General features: G+C 39.6%; 4 protein-coding genes across 6 annotated transcripts; 2 read left to right on the top strand and 2 right to left on the bottom strand.

Annotated features, from left to right (window-relative positions):
• Positions 1-478: 478 nt before the first annotated feature.
• Positions 479-5,596, top strand: LOC120415766 (signal recognition particle 19 kDa protein). 2 transcript variants are annotated; one of them, XM_039577374.2, is made up of 3 exons: positions 479-800; positions 5,079-5,370; positions 5,458-5,596. In XM_039577374.2, the coding sequence occupies exons 1-2, from the start codon at positions 555-557 to the stop codon at positions 5,352-5,354; spliced, it is 522 nt and encodes a 173-aa protein (XP_039433308.1). In that variant the 5' UTR covers positions 479-554; the 3' UTR covers positions 5,355-5,370; positions 5,458-5,596. The 2 variants fall into 2 exon arrangements, with proteins under 2 accessions (XP_039433308.1, XP_039433307.1); XM_039577373.2 differs by having other exon boundaries at positions 480-800; positions 5,079-5,484.
• LOC120415765 (uncharacterized) lies at positions 5,418-6,422 on the bottom strand. Its single transcript, XM_039577372.1, has 2 exons — positions 5,620-6,422; positions 5,418-5,557 (listed from the first exon to the last, which is right to left on the bottom strand). The coding sequence occupies exons 1-2, from the start codon at positions 6,253-6,255 to the stop codon at positions 5,537-5,539; spliced, it is 657 nt and encodes a 218-aa protein (XP_039433306.1). The 5' UTR covers positions 6,256-6,422; the 3' UTR covers positions 5,418-5,536.
• A 3,305-nt stretch (positions 6,423-9,727) lies between these two features.
• On the bottom strand, positions 9,728-10,996 carry LOC120415748 (uncharacterized). 2 transcript variants are annotated; one of them, XM_039577356.1, is made up of 4 exons: positions 10,556-10,996; positions 10,335-10,487; positions 10,111-10,262; positions 9,728-10,034 (listed from the first exon to the last, which is right to left on the bottom strand). In XM_039577356.1, the coding sequence occupies exons 1-4, from the start codon at positions 10,629-10,631 to the stop codon at positions 9,870-9,872; spliced, it is 546 nt and encodes a 181-aa protein (XP_039433290.1). In that variant the 5' UTR covers positions 10,632-10,996; the 3' UTR covers positions 9,728-9,869. The 2 variants fall into 2 exon arrangements, with proteins under 2 accessions (XP_039433290.1, XP_039433289.1); XM_039577355.1 differs by having other exon boundaries at positions 9,728-10,262.
• Positions 10,997-15,219: 4,223 nt separating this feature from the next.
• Positions 15,220-15,983, top strand: LOC120415753 (uncharacterized). Its single transcript, XM_039577361.2, has 2 exons — positions 15,220-15,446; positions 15,509-15,983. The coding sequence occupies exons 1-2, from the start codon at positions 15,365-15,367 to the stop codon at positions 15,874-15,876; spliced, it is 450 nt and encodes a 149-aa protein (XP_039433295.1). The 5' UTR covers positions 15,220-15,364; the 3' UTR covers positions 15,877-15,983.
• The last annotated feature ends 482 nt before the right edge of the window (positions 15,984-16,465 follow it).

Here is a 16,465-nt window from a genome sequence, read left to right as displayed (position 1 = left end):
CCCAAAATAAAGTTTGAATTGGGTCCTAAAATTAATCTTGAATTGGTGATATTATTGTTCACAATGATAAAACTTAATTTTTTGAGTACAATGACCGAGGTTAAAACTTTTAAATCAGTTAGCAATGAGATTTTCAAATACTGTAGCAGTAAAAAATTTCATTTTCAAAACAAGAAAAAAACTTTTAATGTAGCAAATTTTAACCACTTTTTAATTCTAAAGTAAGTTACTTTTGTCATTACCGTAATATTTTTTTGTGTGTGATATTTTTGTTTATATATGATATCGGTCTTCTTAAATTATTTTACGTGATTTGCAAGGTCGGCGCAATTGGGTAAAAATCCTTAAAGTTCGAGCAATCTCAGTCAAGCATGCACGAAAAAAAACATCGCACACCTACAAAAACAAAACACCGAAACGCCGATAGGGCACCTACCTACCTTTGACAGTTGAACACAAACGTGTCAAAATTCAATCCAACAAAGTGGTTCTGTTGTTTTGATCCGATTTTCAAACAGACTTTCACTAGTTTCCGGCGCGAGTTACCGCAAAAGATGGCCCACGCGCAAGCCCCGCTGCGCCCGTTCAACACGCCCGGCCTGCTGCACTCGGACCGCGAGCGCTGGGTGTGCATCTATCCGGCGTACCTGAACCGGAAGAAAACCCGCCAGGAGGGACGGCGGCTGCCGCTGGCCCACTGCGTGGACAATCCGACCTTCCAGGAGATCCGGGACGTGCTGCAGGTGCTCAAGCTGAACGTGATCGTCGAGAACAAGCTGTACACGCGGGAGAAGAGCAAGGTGGGTTTGTGCGGGGTAGGGTGGGGGAAAGGATAGGTTTTGGGCGAATTAATTTGATGACTTGTCACCAAGGCAGGATTTTGGGCGCAAGAATTTTCTTTCTTGTATTATGGAGTTTTTACATTTCAATAGCTTGAAATACTAAAATTTTGACAAGCTTTTCCAGAATAGAGGAGAAAAGCAACTCGCGAGAAAATTTTGAGGCTAGGAATTTTGACAGGTATGATTTTCATAAAGTATTCGCTTCCCTTTCTCTCCCACAAAAAAACTGGGGACAAGGTAGCTGTCAAACAGGCCAAACTGTTAAAGTCACTCACAAAATGAACTTTGAGTGATTTGAGTTCATTTCTGATGTCACGATTTTCTCCTCTATTGTATCCAGGTTCTCTTCTAGATTTCATCTCGCTTGTTAGAAGCATATTCGACCCATTGTCCTTTGTAATAGAGTAAATATGGACTCCAAATTCAATGCCGTATGATTGCAGTACATACCCAAATGACCTCTTCTTCAATAACTCCGTCTTCACCTTTCCGTCAATATCCAATAACATCGGTTTAACTGAACCCTAATAGAGGAGAAAATCGTTACGTCAGAAATGAACTCAAATCACTCAAAGTTCATTTTGTGAGTGACTTTAACATTTTGGCCTAGTTTGACAGCTACCTCGTTCCCAGGTTTTCTGTGAGAGAGAAAAGGAGGCGAATACTTTATGAAAATCATACCTGTCAAAATTCCTAGCCTCAAAATTTTGTCGCGAGTTGCTTTTCTCCTCTATAGAGGAGAAAAGAAACTCGCGACAAAATTTTGAGGCTAGGAATTTTGACAGGTATGATTTTCATAAAGTATTCGCCTCCTTTTCTCTCCCACAGAAAAAGTACGGACAAAGTAGCTGTCAAACGAGGCAAAAATGTTAAAGTCACTCACAAAATGAACTTTGAGTGATTTGAGTTCATTTCTGACGTCACGATTTTCTTTTCTATTAAGTGCCGGAATATTGAGAGCCTCTTTGTACGAATTCATGAGACTGCGCATGGTCGGGCTATTTAGAGTTCGCAACCGTGGATTAAACCCAAACCGACAACCGATGTTTGTCTATTGCTTGGTCCATCCGTACTTAAATCTTCTTAAACTTTAAACAACAACGTCTCCTTCATTAATCAATCCAAGTTCGATGGCTTATCTGCGATTAAAAATTCAGCTAGTAATACTTGTAAGAGAAATTCCAACGTTCCCCATTAGACCTCCTCCAAGACTAGCAGCAGGCTTGGGACGTACGGGTTCAACTTCGTCGGTGTCCTCGACGAAAAGTTCAATCAATCTTGCATTTACTTAAGCTCGATCGCCATAACAGAATATTTCTTAGCCAAAAGCAGCCATCGGGTCCGGTTTCACCACGCCGACAACTCCGGGTTGATCCTGATCCTTTGTGCAGCCAGCATCCCGGAGTAATGTCAGGCTCATTCGATGATTTGGCTTGGTTTACAAAATAAGACTTACCATTCTTTCCTGTCTTCTTCAGCTACTTCTACTGCTTGTGGCCACGATTTTTTTTGAAAAAAGTATTGGGCATTGACTGGGTGCTGAATAGTGGTTCGCAAAACGGCCTCAATTTTGAACTGTCAAAGTGGAACCAATTTACTGTTCGCCAAAAGTGGAGAGTATTGTTATCGATCAACAATTTTTTTTTGTGAGAATTGATTTTTTTTTTGGCTTTTGAGGACCTGAAGTTGAAGTCAAGTAATCTTAAGAACATTAAAGGCGAGATCGTCATTTTTTTAATAATTATGAATGGAAGTTGTTTATAGAGTCGATGAGGTTGTACCATCCAGAAGCTGTTTTTATTGTTTGATTCCGTTTTCAAACCTACTGATTTAGTGAAAATCTTTTCTGCTTGTTGGATCAGCTTTGCTAGAATTAGCGATGATTTTTCGCTGGACCAGGAAGAGCTGCAGGATTCCAAAATAAGCCAAGGTATTTATCTTCGACATCGCAGAATGACACTCTCGTCGCAGTTCTTCGTCACCCGTAAAAAAGAAAAACCTCTTCTAACCGAACGAAACTTGAAAACACACACAATTTTCCAGCAAAATAATGTAGAAAACTAGACAAAATAAAACGCATACCACTGATTATAAAACAGCTCATCTACCAGTAAGAAAAAAGTCATGCTTGTGCTTGAACAGCCTCCTAGTTTGTAGATGTAAACAAAGTGGGATCATTCGAAAATCACGTTACGCATTCTCTCTATTCATCACCCAGGGCATTGAGTTCCGTTCAGTCATAGAATAGAAGTATGGAGAAAAAACAAGACGGCGACGTGTTTCAAAAGGCATCCACGATTATTTTTTCACTTCTCACTGTTCCGACTTCACAGTTTACCTTGAAGTGGTATAACTGTCAAAACATGCTGGTTTAATTCACTGTAAACAAACGATTACAGTCGATCCCCGCTGATTCGGCGATTGGGAATAAAACTAAACTTTATTTTCATTTTTGCCAGTTCAAAACAATAAGTACCGCCAACTGTGGTGAATTGGGACTACGGTCTGAATAGGGACAGCAGCTTTTTAAAGCAGGATTTTCAGCAACGAAAAACGGATTTCGAAGATTAGTAATAAAAAGGCAAACTTTTTTCGAGCAGTTGTTTGGGTGGGTAGATTTATTTGCTTGGTTCTCAGATGTTCAATTTCCTTGCCTTTGCCAACTCCCTGGACTTTTGCTTCCTCTGCGTTTTGCTGACTTTCGACGCTTCGTTTAGGGCGGAACATTTGGCCTTAAACAACATGTTGAGGTATCGATCAAGGACGTCTTTTTGGCAATGTGAGCAAAGAACCTGGGCTCCTGCTTGTAAGACAACCGTGAACTCCTTCTTGAATACCGTCTCCGCGTGCTGAACGAAATGCAGAAGACTGGTGCTGACCTTTGTAGTGAGCCCACGGTTGTCCTTCCAGGTTGCTAGTACCGAGCTGGTTTGAGCGGACCTTTCAAGTGTCTCGATGCATTCTTCGTGGGTCAAAGTGCTGCTTAACCAAGCTGCGGTGTACGTCGTGTTGTGCACTTGACCCACGTCGAATACATCAAGACAAGCGTTGACCTGTTCTGAATCTGTTTCAGCTGGTGGGTTTTTTTGGACTGGAACCTTTAATTCAGCAAAGTGCTTCAGCTGAAACAGATTCAGCCCCGAGTCTTGCTCACAGTTGCCCTTCTCCCGGCTCGTCAACATTTGGTTGACCACAGCGACGCGGTAGGCGGCCTCGAAAAGGCCACAGTCGGGGCGGTTGTTGTTCATGTTTTTCATTCGGATAATGCCAAAGAAATTTTCGAGTCCGTCCTGGTTTAGCGCTCGCGTTGACAGCTCGGTGAAACCGAACTCACTCGTGAGTTCGCTGAACAGCGCTCGGATCGCCGCGATGTCCAACAGCCATCCGCTGATAAACCAAGGCTTACGGCTGGACTTGGACAGGGGTTTGAATTTCGGCTCCTGTAGCAAAAATATATTAATAGTAGTGGAAATCTTTTGAACTAATAGGGGAAATATACCCTTTCTAATCAAACACCTATCTTCGTCATATGGAGAGTTTGATGCTCGATTAAAGCTCCAAAAATACTATTTAGGCTATAAACTTACCAGCAACAGCACCGCCTCGAGTAAGCACGCAAATTTATGCCATTTACTGGCCAAAAAGATCAAATTTAATGCACTTTTGATCATAATTACGATTTTGCGAGACCATTTCTCATCATTTTGGTGGCACACACATCCACACGCAAGATGAGAGGTTTACTGCTTAACGAAAGTCGCCAACAATAACTTTTCACTTGCGCTAACGATTTCAAAGCGCTTAAGATATAAAATTGCTTCCAACTACCAGTGATGCCAGGAAATATTCTCTATAAATGCTACTTTTCGTGAGTGTTCGCTTAAAATTTCATCAATTTTGGCAGCACGAAGCAGACCCAAAAGAGCGCTGGAAGAAAAAAAGAACTAAGCTGAAAATAGGAAAATGGGCGTGGCCCAATGCACTCGACTGATTAGAATGCATTTGGGAAATATTTTTTTTAAATGCTTGTAAAAGGAATAGCATAACTTTTAATAAAAGTGAAAATAAACAGAAATGTTCACAAAAAGTTGCTCTACTCGTTGGTGTACTTGGTTTTAGTGAATTTCAAGGAACAATCAAGATTATCCAGCATCATTCAAACAAGACCGCTTATTAGGCTTAAAATAGGTATAAGTCCGTAATCGAAACGTAATTGTAAATCTTCCCCACCGGCAGGAACTCGCCTACCGTGGCCGCATCCGGGTCCAGCTGCGCCAGGACGACGGCGAACCCGTGCTGGAGGAGTACTCGACCCGGGACAGCGTGCTGCTCTATCTGGGCGATACGATTCCGCAGCTGAAGACACGCATGGGCAGGGCGGAAAACGCGACGCTGCTGCAGCAAGCCTCGTCGTCCAGCGGTGGAGCCGGCGGTAGTGGTGGTGGCGCTGGCGGAAGCAGTTCCGGCGGCGGCGGACAGTCCCACAAAAAGGGCAAGGGCAAGAGGCGATGAAGGAGGAGTCGGGATGGTAAGCGATTTCGGGTTTTCTGTTTTGTTTTGATCTTCCTCAACATCGATTGTGTTTATAAGAGGTCTTTATTTCTTTTTGCAATAGAGAACAGTATTTTGTTCGAAACCTTTACAAAAGTGCGTTTGCTTTGCGACGGATAAACGTGGAATGCGTCTTCGAAAGCTCAGAAGAAGGGGTTTGGTCGCTGAAATTTAATTAATAAATTGAAATGTAACGCTTTGAAGATTCTTTCAGTCATCAACCTACCCTTGGTCTCGGTCTCGGCCGTGGTCGCCCCACCGGTCGGACGAAGCCCGGTTGCGCCACAATCTCGCTATCATCTTCCGCCTCCGCAATCGGTCTTCCTCGGCCACCTCCTCTACCACTTCCCCTACCGCCTCCCCTACCACCTCCTCTACCACCGCCTCTGCCAGGTCGCTCGGTAACGGGCGGTGCAGCCGTTGGATCCACCACCACAACGGGTTCCGGCGTCGCATCCTGTCGCTTAACTCGTTCCTGAACCAGCACCTCAAAGATCTTGCCTCCTCCATTGCCGCACCCACATCCGCAAGGCTTCCCAGCGTCACACCGCGCACAGTTACAGTTTCCCGGACGAAGTTCGGGCTCCTCGCGCTTCACCCGAGCTACCTCCTGAACGTTCCGCGAACCACATCCGCAACCACCGTCCGGAGTCTGGTGGGAACCGACCACGAAGAGGGTCGCCACCAACAGCACCACCGCTGAGATCTGCATCGCGTTGAGATGAATCCAAACCACTGGATGATGAGCTGGACGCTGCTGGAGGGGATTATATCGGCGATGGTGGACGTGCCGCGGCTGGGGTTGGCTTATCGTGCGCGTGTGCTGAACCCGTTGTTGTGACGGCGAGCGTTGGCGGTGCATTCTTGATTTTTTTTTTCTTTCAAAGCGTTGAGAAGATGTTGTCGGAAGGATTTCAACTGCCGGGTTTAACAGCGTGCCACTGTGGAATCTTTGTTACAAGTCTTGAAATGTCGAGCAACAAAAAAAAAGTTGTCAGATGATGGAAAGCAACTGCAACGCCTGTTCAAATTACCAAACAGAAAAGACACCGACATAAAACTGCAGAATTTTAAGATTCGATAACGCGCTAGTAAACGATTGATTGATTGTTCCGAAATCCCAAATTCTTGTTTACATGCAAACCATACTGAACATTATAATGAGGCAACGTTGTCAACTATGAAAGCTTTAACCTGGCTTAGCTTGTGTTGCGTCTGGAATGAATGCAATGCAATGATCGATCCAAGCAACCTCAAACCAGTTGATCCTTGAATGTTCTCACGGATGTGAAAGTTTTCCATCTTGCTGCAGCAATTCACGTGGAACACATTAGACAAAAACAAAATGGATAGGGAGTCAACTTTGGTTCCGCTTTAAACGACAACGGAGACCTATTGTTGTCAAGGAGGAATGAAAAGGAATAAAGGAATGGTTTTAAGGTCAATTTATATTGCCCCGGCCCGGCGGCATACATATTGATGACCTAAAATTCGCTTCCGTAATTTTTGCCTGATAGATTAACGGAGTTACCAATGTTGCTGTCATAGGAATAACATTCGACAGAACCCAAATAAATATCGGCGTTGCTAATGATCCTGGCTATTCAATCTGTGGAGATCAACAAATGCGTACCAGATGCCAATATTCTAGTAGAGCTAGATATATATGTATGGCCTCTAACATTCTAGGTACTTCAAGTTGACGTCCGGGTTTGAACAGCGCATGTTTCGCTGGGAAACATATTGCATTGCTCCAATAGTTTAACTTTATTACAACTGTTGCTGCATATTTCTGTTTGATTTCTGAAGTACTATTCTACGACTACCGAGTACCTTCGAGGATCAATTACTGCGTTTACTGGAAGATTTATGACCAAAACCATTGTTTCTGTGCATATTTAAATCAAAAATTATCTGAGCATATTGAAATAAAAAAACATTATGGCATTAAATGGAGACTAAATAAAATTAAAAAACGTTACTTAATCTACCCTTTGGTGGTTGGTGCCTTCCTCACATTTAGAGGGTAATGGTATCCAGTGTGTTTTATCAACTTGATTCATTATTCATAGCATCAGATTAGGTAGTCAGATCTTCATAATTCAGGGCACTTATGTGCTTATAACTTTTGATAGGGTTGTCAGATCTGTAATCTTTTGAACTCGTTGAAAAGTTCCTTTAAATACCTATTCAACGACAGGACGCATGATAGAACCGGACAACGTTTTTGTCAAAATATCAGAGATCGCTGTATTAAAAACCAGAGGTCCAATCTTCAATGACAATTTTATAGCAAATTTTCTGAACTTTAAAAACAATATTTTTAGATCACTAATTTTTTAAAAACTTTAAATCACTAATTTTTTCAAAAAATCATAACTTGGCATCAAAATTATAGAGAACAGATGTACATCTGGGTTCGAACTTGTGTGTAAACGCTTTTGCTCTAAACCAGTGGTTCTCAACCTTTTTTGCTCAATTCCCCCCTAAGCTGAATTTCAAGAGTCTCAATCCCCCCTCCCCCTCCCTCCACCAAAATCAAAATTTAGTTTTAAAAATAGCATACAAAAGAAGATAAACTTCGAAAGTGCTGTTGGTTATAATTCCATTAATAATTCAAAAAAAACTCCCAGGTACGTTAAATGTTCTCAAAAGGCAAGCTCTTTAAAAATATATATATTATTAGGTGGATATTTTTTCGTGGTTGTGCAACATTGAAAAAATCGACAACATTCTAAAACAAATCTCTATAACATTTTCATTCAATAGCTACTCATGTACAAAACTATTTTAAAACTTACAAAAATAAAACTGTTCCCATTTAAAAATGGTAAGTTTTGAAATAATGCCAATGACTCAACAAAAAAAAAAACGAATTAATTTTTCAATTCAATTCGGTTTTATTTGTGAATAATCCAAGTTACAATGAGTTCATTTAGGTATATAACAGAGTTTTGGTGTTCCTTTCAGCTGTGTTTTACATCGTAATTCAATCGAAAAATTATTACTTATAACTATGGAATTGACAAGAGTAAGAAAAAGTTTTCAAAAAACTTACAGAAAAAAAAAAAAAAAAAAAAAAAAAAACGAATTAATTCATGTTTTAAAACGTAAAAACTGACTGAAACAAAGTAAAATATTAAAGAACTTTTATTAATATTTTAAAAACAAATGAAATGTTTTAAAACAGCCAAAAACTCGTAGAAAAGAATTTTACTTAATATTAGTTATTTTAAAAATTTATTATATTTTTAGTTTGCCAATTTCAGTTTTAGACAATTTCAAAGATATTTTTTAAAATCAATTGTTGTGTTTAATCATCAGAATAAAAAAATAACAAGTGTTCAAAAGTCATTGTGATTTATTTGTAATCATTAAATTTTCAGAGAAAGTGTCAGATGAGAAAATGTTTTTGCAAACCCGTTGAACGACATTGGATTTCTTGTACATGTTCATTCAATAATATCAAAAAATCTCGAAAATAAAAAATACAAATGTTGGGAAATTGAGTTTTTGTGAAAAAAAAAAAATAATTAAACAATCGGCAAGGTTTTTTTCCGTGTATTTTTTTTCTGGACAGTCTTCATCAATACCTACAACTTTGCCCAAGACACCAAATTGATCAGAAAATTCCTTCGAAAGTTACAGATTTTCGAATATTCACGTATCATTTGGACAGCTGCCAAAAAAAATTGTATGGAGACTTGTATGGGTGAACCAATGACACAAAATAGCTTCTTTGGTCATGGGGAAGGCCCCCACAAAGTTTGAGCCAAATCAAAATACAAAAAAATGGTCGAAATCGGCTCACCTTAAGAAGTTCATTTCGACGCCGTCGTGCTAACTTGCCGCACGTCGCATTTTGACGTTCTGAGAAAAAACGCGTTTTAATGTTTGACCTTAGATGAACTAAAACGAGAGCACGCAATGTAAAAAATAACAAACACGATTTGTTTGGTTGACCATTCTGTGCATTGTCCTGAAGTTTGGTTGAATTTGGTTGCTGGAATTTCGAGTTATAATTACAAATGTTTACGGTAGTCGAGCTCGTACTTGTGTCAAACGCGTTCTGACCTGAAATCCCTTTGGCCAGTTGTCGCACTTACATCAATTTTCAGGCTGTGTCAAGATAGCACGACAAGATTGAAACTTCTTTCATATGAAAAGTGACAAAAATGCACGAAGTTTTTTCGGTTTTTATTGAATATCTCAGGATTGAAATGAGGCGTTATCAGCTGCACAAAATGGCGTTCATAACACAATTTGGCCAAAAATGCACGTTCGACAAGTTAGCACGACAGCGACGAATTGCCAATAATACCCATAACCATTGATTTTATTAAATAAACATAACTTTATTACATGATGAATTGAACATAAATGATTCCTTAACATTCAGTACTCAGTCTGGTAAACCCATTAGAACTAATTTGAAGCTACCTCTCTCCTACGACCGCGCCTCCCGCCGTCCAAACGCTAGCTCCACCTCGATGCTCGCGCCTCGCCCATCGTACGGTGGCGCCGCTGGCCTAACGGGCTCCGTGCCCGCTTGCCGTGCCCGGGACTCCCCCCGCCAAAGTGGATCCGGGCCTGCAGTGGCACCTTGGTGAGCCACACGGGCAGCTGGGCCAGCTCCATGACCTGTCAAAGGAGGTCCGTGGGTTGTGGTGGTTGACGTCTCAGTCACGGTCTTGGGGTCAAAGTTTGAAAACAGTACCTTGCGGAAAGTGGCCTCGTCGCTGGGGTCCAGATGCTTGCCGCCGGCACTCCGGGCGAACCGGGTCGTGCTCTTGGGCAGCTGGATCAGCACGTCGTAGATAAGGCCGAGCTTGTCGCTGTTCTCGCGGATCTTGTTGATGCACTGGACGTCTGTTTCGAGAGAGAGGGTTTGGAGGTTAGGTTTTGGACTTCCGGTGGGCTTTTATGGGATTTGTAACTCACGCTCGGTAGCTTCCTGGCGGCACTCGCAGATGCACTCCTCCCCGCAGTAGAACCCGTTGCACGATGGACAGAACCCGCACAGGTTACTGCACGACTTTTGCTGGGCCTTGAAGTGGGCACTGTTCTGGTCAAACATGGCCGCCGAATCAACCTCTACGAACAAAGGTGAAAACGGTTAGGAAATTTGATCGTTCGATCGCACGGTAACGCAGCGAACCCACCTTCAACCAGGACCGCCATCGCGACGATGATCAGCGCCGACCATACCGTTACCACCATCCCGTACAGTTTCTGCATCGTTCGTGCCTGTCCAGCTGTCTAGCGCGGACTGATGACCAACTGGCCCTGTTTTGGGCAGCGTCAGCGTGGGGCCAAATCAGAGTTGGCTGTTTTTTTTTTGTGTGTTTCGGTTGCAAGGTTAGTTCCCCCTTCTCACGTCACGTGGTTGTTGTGGCCGCGATGTCGCGTTTGTTTTCGTTCTAGGTTCTGTTCTGTTTGGCTAAACAGATATAGAAGCTTCAGCAAAACAGTTCAGTAGCCGCTAAACTGTTGAAGTTGCCGAAATTTCGCTGGAAACAGCGCAAAACAAACGCGCGGTTGACCCGTTTGAGTCAGATGTTTGATGTAAGCTTGAGTAGCACACGTGGTGATTGCGGTACTTAGTCCCTAGGGTGAATTTGAGACTCCTGGGAACCTTGTGGGACCTCGGTAATAAAACAATAATAATTAAAATCAAAGAAAGCTCTTGAGATCTTTTAAAGTTTGCCATTTATTTAAGCTTGCTATGATTTGTTCAAGCATTTTCTGTCGTTATATTTTTTCAGTTTATTGTATCATTCGTAGAAGCCATGTGGCCACCTCAAAAGAGGTTTTCGTATCACTGAGTTCGTGAGATTTTTCAACAAGCGTGACCTGCTCGACTAACTTGACTTGGTTTTCTGACTATCAACATTCTTGGTGACGAACGAAACATTAAGGCTGTTGCAAATATTTTTCATTGCCTCCCCCTTCCCCCCCCCCCCCAATAATATTTTTTCAAAAAACTTCAATGATATTTCAACAAAGTTTCAATGATATTAGACGTGCAATCAACTGAAAACTATTTAAAATGCATTTTACAGCGTTGACAATCGCTTTAAACATGATTGAAAAAATGAAAAAAATAGTTTGAAGTTTGTTTTTCGCAAAAACAATTTTTTTTCTTAAAAACTTTTTTTTTTAAATGAATGATTGCAAAACAACTGTACTAATGAATAACGCATTTTACAACACTTTTTTCCGTTGAAACGTTGAAACCATGGCAAGTTATTTCAATTTTTATGTTTTTTGCCGCCTCAACTTTGGACAGAGGCACGGGACATAAACTTTGAAAAATATTTGCAACGGCCTAAGTAGAAAAAAATCAATCGATTTCATCAAATTTTATTTTAACATTTTTGATTAGTCTGTGTTTTATTTGGTAGTCAATTAACGCTCTACATCATTCGATTTAAAAAATCGCCAAAAATCCATTTTTCAACCAATTTTTAATCTTTAAAATGCATTGGAAAGAAGAACTCTTGAAATTTAAGAAATTTTTTGGGTTGGAAGTTTTACTTGTTTTATATGATTTTGCCTATGTTTTTAAAAATGTCATTTTTTCAGGGGTCAACTTTGGCTGTGTTTTTGTTAACATTTCCTATATTTTAAGCAAAAAGAAGTATGCAGTAATTTTTCTAGTGTCCCAGACTATGCCTCTACGCATTTTTCTACAATTTAAATGATAATGGTGCCATTTTATAGCAGAAAATGTGAAAAACAAGCAAAAAATTGAAAAAGTGACTGTAAAAACATGAAAAAATTAGATAGGCAAAATGTAATGATAGGAGGTGGTAGAATAGGCCAAATACTACCAAAAACAAACATAACCTAAACAAGATAATTGCAGATTATAATACTAAAAATAAACAAGAAAAACTTAAAACAAGAGAAGTTAAGTTTTTCGTAGAACAAAAGTTGCTCAAAATGACCTCCTAAACACGGGAAAAATAAAAAAAAATCGAAAAAAAAATTTGGGCAGTAGAGGGTTAAAACAAGTTTGATTAACTTGACAAACTAACGTTTATTGACACGAATGTACTGCTCGGAACTCGGATACAGAATGAATGAAAAGTGAGAAAGAAAGAGAAAGCGCGCGTGAATGAATGACGTTTGTAGGGAGTGTCCATAAACTACAAAACTATGGCATGGAAATAAATAACGTAATACAACAGTCTGCAACTTTTTTGGGGGACTTCTTTTTTAATTCATTTTATTAATCATTTGGCATCATGGTTCGCCGTAATTTCTCGATCTACTATCAACCAATTATGACTGACGATCGAGGAAATTTCGGTGTGTTCGAAGCAAGTTTTCTAAAATTAAAAGAACAAACATTCAAACATTAAAAAAAATTATAAAATTATGAAACCGAAAACTATTTTTTTTTAAGTCGTAAAGTTTTGATGTTTAAAAGTTTCAGAAATTTCAAATTACTTAACTATTTATGTTTGCAGTGTCACATGGATTTCACCGCTCTTTTCCCTCGCACTTTAGACCAAGAATTAAAAAACGTTTCTTAATCCACCATTAGGTGTTTGAAGCCTTCCTCACATGTATAAAGTAATTTACTCTGTCCAAACCAGATCCCAGCACCGAAAAGGACCTAATAAAAATAGTTTATGAATAAAAAAAAATATACTAGTTAGAGACTTTTCCAGAAAACGCGCAGACTCTCATTTGAAGTAATGTGGCAACCGCATCTGGCGTACCTCTCGCGGGTAAACAAAAAGACCCGGCCTTTTGAGGTTATGCAAAAAATCACCCTTTTTTGTATCTACTAAAATCTTTTTAATAGCATAACTTTTCAAATACTTCACTAAACTGAATAATTTTCAATAGGGTCTTACTAGACCTCAAAACGGACCGAATAAGGCTAATCCGGTCAAAATCGGTACAGCCAGTTCTGAGATAATCATGTGGAAAAAAAACTATGCCTACACACATCCCCACAGACATTTGCTCAGAATTCGATTCTCAGTCGATAGGTATTTCCCAAGGCGCAATACATTTTTTTTTATTTTCCATATGTATCACAACATTTTTATTTTTTTTTAAATGTTTAATGTTATAAGAAGTTTTTAATTTTTTTTAATATGTTCAACATGATCAAAAATATTTTTGTGTCTTTGATTTAAAAAAAAATCCTTCCACTTTTTTAAATTTTGATTTTTTTTTTAATTTGAGATGTTTTACAGTTATTAATTTTTTTTTAATTTTAATTTTTTTTTAATTTGGAAATTTTTGATATTTTGTTTTTTTAAGGCCGTAGCAAATATTTTTCAAAGTTTACGTCGCCCTCCCCCCTCTCCCCAAAGAATTTTTTTTTCAAGGGACTTCCAAATTTTTATGAAAATTAAAGTTTAATCAACTGAAAACAATTAGAAATGCATTTTCCAGCGTTTAAAATCACATTTAGCATGTCTGGGATCGATCAAAAATAATTTCAATTTTTGTACAGCACCGCAAAAAGTTTTTTTTTTCGGCGAAAAAATAAAAATCTCTTCAATACTTTGATATTTTTAAAACTAATGGGCAGGTGTAAATTGCACTTTAAAACTCTTTTTTCATTCAAATGTTGCGACTATGGCTTATTATTTCAATTTTTATATTTTTTAATTTTTTTGCTCCTCCTGGACCCCGACCAGAGTTGAGGTACATAAACTTAAAAAATATTTGCAACGGCCTTAGTAGCATTTTAATTTTTTTTTACTGAAAATTTAAATTTTTTGAGATTTTGTTATTATAAATTTCCACGATCGAGATTTCTCGATATGTAGTAAAATTTCGTTTGTAATTTCTCGATGGCAGATCGAAATCTTCAAGGTATTGCAGAAATCTCGATCGTGAGTCAAGAAATTCCGATCGAGTGCAATAATCCACACGTAACATTCGCAATAAACGTTTTTTTAATTCTCATGTTTCAATTCAAAAACAAAAAAGGCAAATTTTGACCCACAGTTTCAACCAAAAATCACGGAGATTTTTTTTTTCATGATTTTTAATACACTTTCTTTGAAATCTTAGGCTTGATTTTGGACACTATTGAAAATAATTTAAAAAATGTCATGGATATGTGTACCTTAAAATTGCTTTAACTGGATTTGATAGAAAAATGTACAAAAAGGGGGAAAATAATCAAATTTATGACAGGTTAAGGGTGCTTTTCCATTTCCATTCATTTTTCTGTTTCTCACTAATTTTAACAAAAATGATTCGCAAAAGCTTTTAATGCAAACCTCTTCTCTCTTTGAGTTACTAGATTTAAGTTGAAAACACCTTTTTAAAAAGTTGATTTAAAATCTAAGTTCTAATGCCGTTCCCCTACTTTTCGATGTAGTCATTAAAAAATAATTTAATGACTCATTTTATTTACTTTTGAAAAACCATGAGTTTAAAAAAGTCCTATCTTAATTTTTTTTCCGTGTTTTTCTCTAGGTCAAAATTTGCAAATTTCAACTTTTCTGTAAAAACATTTTCTTTGTAAAAATGAGTTCTTGTTAAGAGTCTAAATATTTTATCTGAATTGTTCACTCAAATTACAGAATTCCGAATATTAAAGTTAAAGGGAAAGCCTCAAAATGAATGAATGAATGAAATTGAGCTTTTGGTGCGACACGTTAATTTTCACGAGTCACGCTCTCTGGAAACCTTTAAAAATGTACCGATCCTAACTATTCTGGAACCAGATTCCGGGTAACCAAAATTGAAATTTGAATCGCATTTAAGTAACTGTAAGCCGTCCGGGTAAATCAGACTCCAACACCTTAGGAAAGTTGTAACAACCATTGTCCAAAAAATTGTCATGACCTCTGGGAGAGGGTCATTGCCGGACCCTGTTTACCAAACATCCTGCCAAGCCAGCTGTTTTGAGAGTGACTCGTGAAAGTTCTTGAATTCGGATGAGCCTAAGCAGAACGGCATTTCAGAACAGTTTTTGAACCCCTCTCGTGATGAGAAGATCTGTCAAGATGATTTGGTCACGCATCGGGATTTTGGCGATTTTACTGATTTCGCTAGAGTCGTTTCTTTGTGGTAAGTTTCAAAATGTTACGACTTGTCGAGAGTCCAACACCTTAAACCCGTTTCAATTCCAGATCAAACTCCGTGCGACCACCGGTTCAAGCTGTCCAACTGTCGGAACAACGAACTCAACTACGAAGTCGAGATGGACGGACCGTTCGGGGACAAGTACATCGTAGAACAGAAGGTGCGGCGGGTTCCGAACGAGCGCACCCTGGCCAGCAGGATGAATGGCCAGCGGACGCAGTTCCGGGACTGGGTTGGGTCGGTCTTTCCCACCTGGAGACCCGGCCCACTGCGGCAGTTTATGAACGGCGGACGGCAGCGCTCGTCACGAACGGCTCCTGGGACGAGCCGCCGGGCGCGGGCCAATCGACTGCGACGGCCACGCCAGGGTAGGACCGGATCGCGACGGGCCGCAAGGAGGAATCAACGCCTTTGAGGTTGAGGGTTTGTTGTTCTATTATTGTTAAGGTGAAACGCCTCATCATCGTGAGGCGTTTGTGTTAGTGTGGTGTAAATGTATTGGTTACGATGATGATCATTGAAATATACATGTATTAGTCATCACGTCAATCGAGTATAAATGTAGTAGTGATGTTATGTTCTGTTTATTTAGCAAAGTAAACAGTAACAATTTTGGAAAAAAAAGTTAGAACTAATAAATTTCTAGTAATCTTCCCATTAATGTCGCAGCGATGCATCGTTAAATGAACAACTTCACATTGTTCGATATTATTTTAGAAATTTCAGACTCCTCGCTTTACAAATTTTCGACTCCTCGCTATCCGGCGCAAATTTTTCCCTTTTCATATTTTGAGAGGGCCAGTCCGTAGATCTTGAGCTGCTTCTCGATGGATCGTTCTCCTTGCTGGCCACATCCGGGTCGGCCTGATCTGGCTGCGACGCAAGCTTTTCGGTTGTCGTGAGTTTATGAGGGAGAGGGAGGATGTTCAAGCCGTGGATTTAGAGCTGCTGCTCGGCTCGGTGCTATCTGGCTGCCATCTGGCGCAAGCTTCTCATTTGCCGTG

This window comes from Culex pipiens, chromosome 3 (assembly GCF_016801865.2).
Source record: "Culex pipiens pallens isolate TS chromosome 3, TS_CPP_V2, whole genome shotgun sequence".
Taxonomy (NCBI): Eukaryota; Metazoa; Arthropoda; class Insecta; order Diptera; family Culicidae; genus Culex; species Culex pipiens.
The sequence above is the reverse complement of the archived record's forward strand: the minus strand, read 5'-3'. Positions and strand labels throughout refer to the sequence as shown.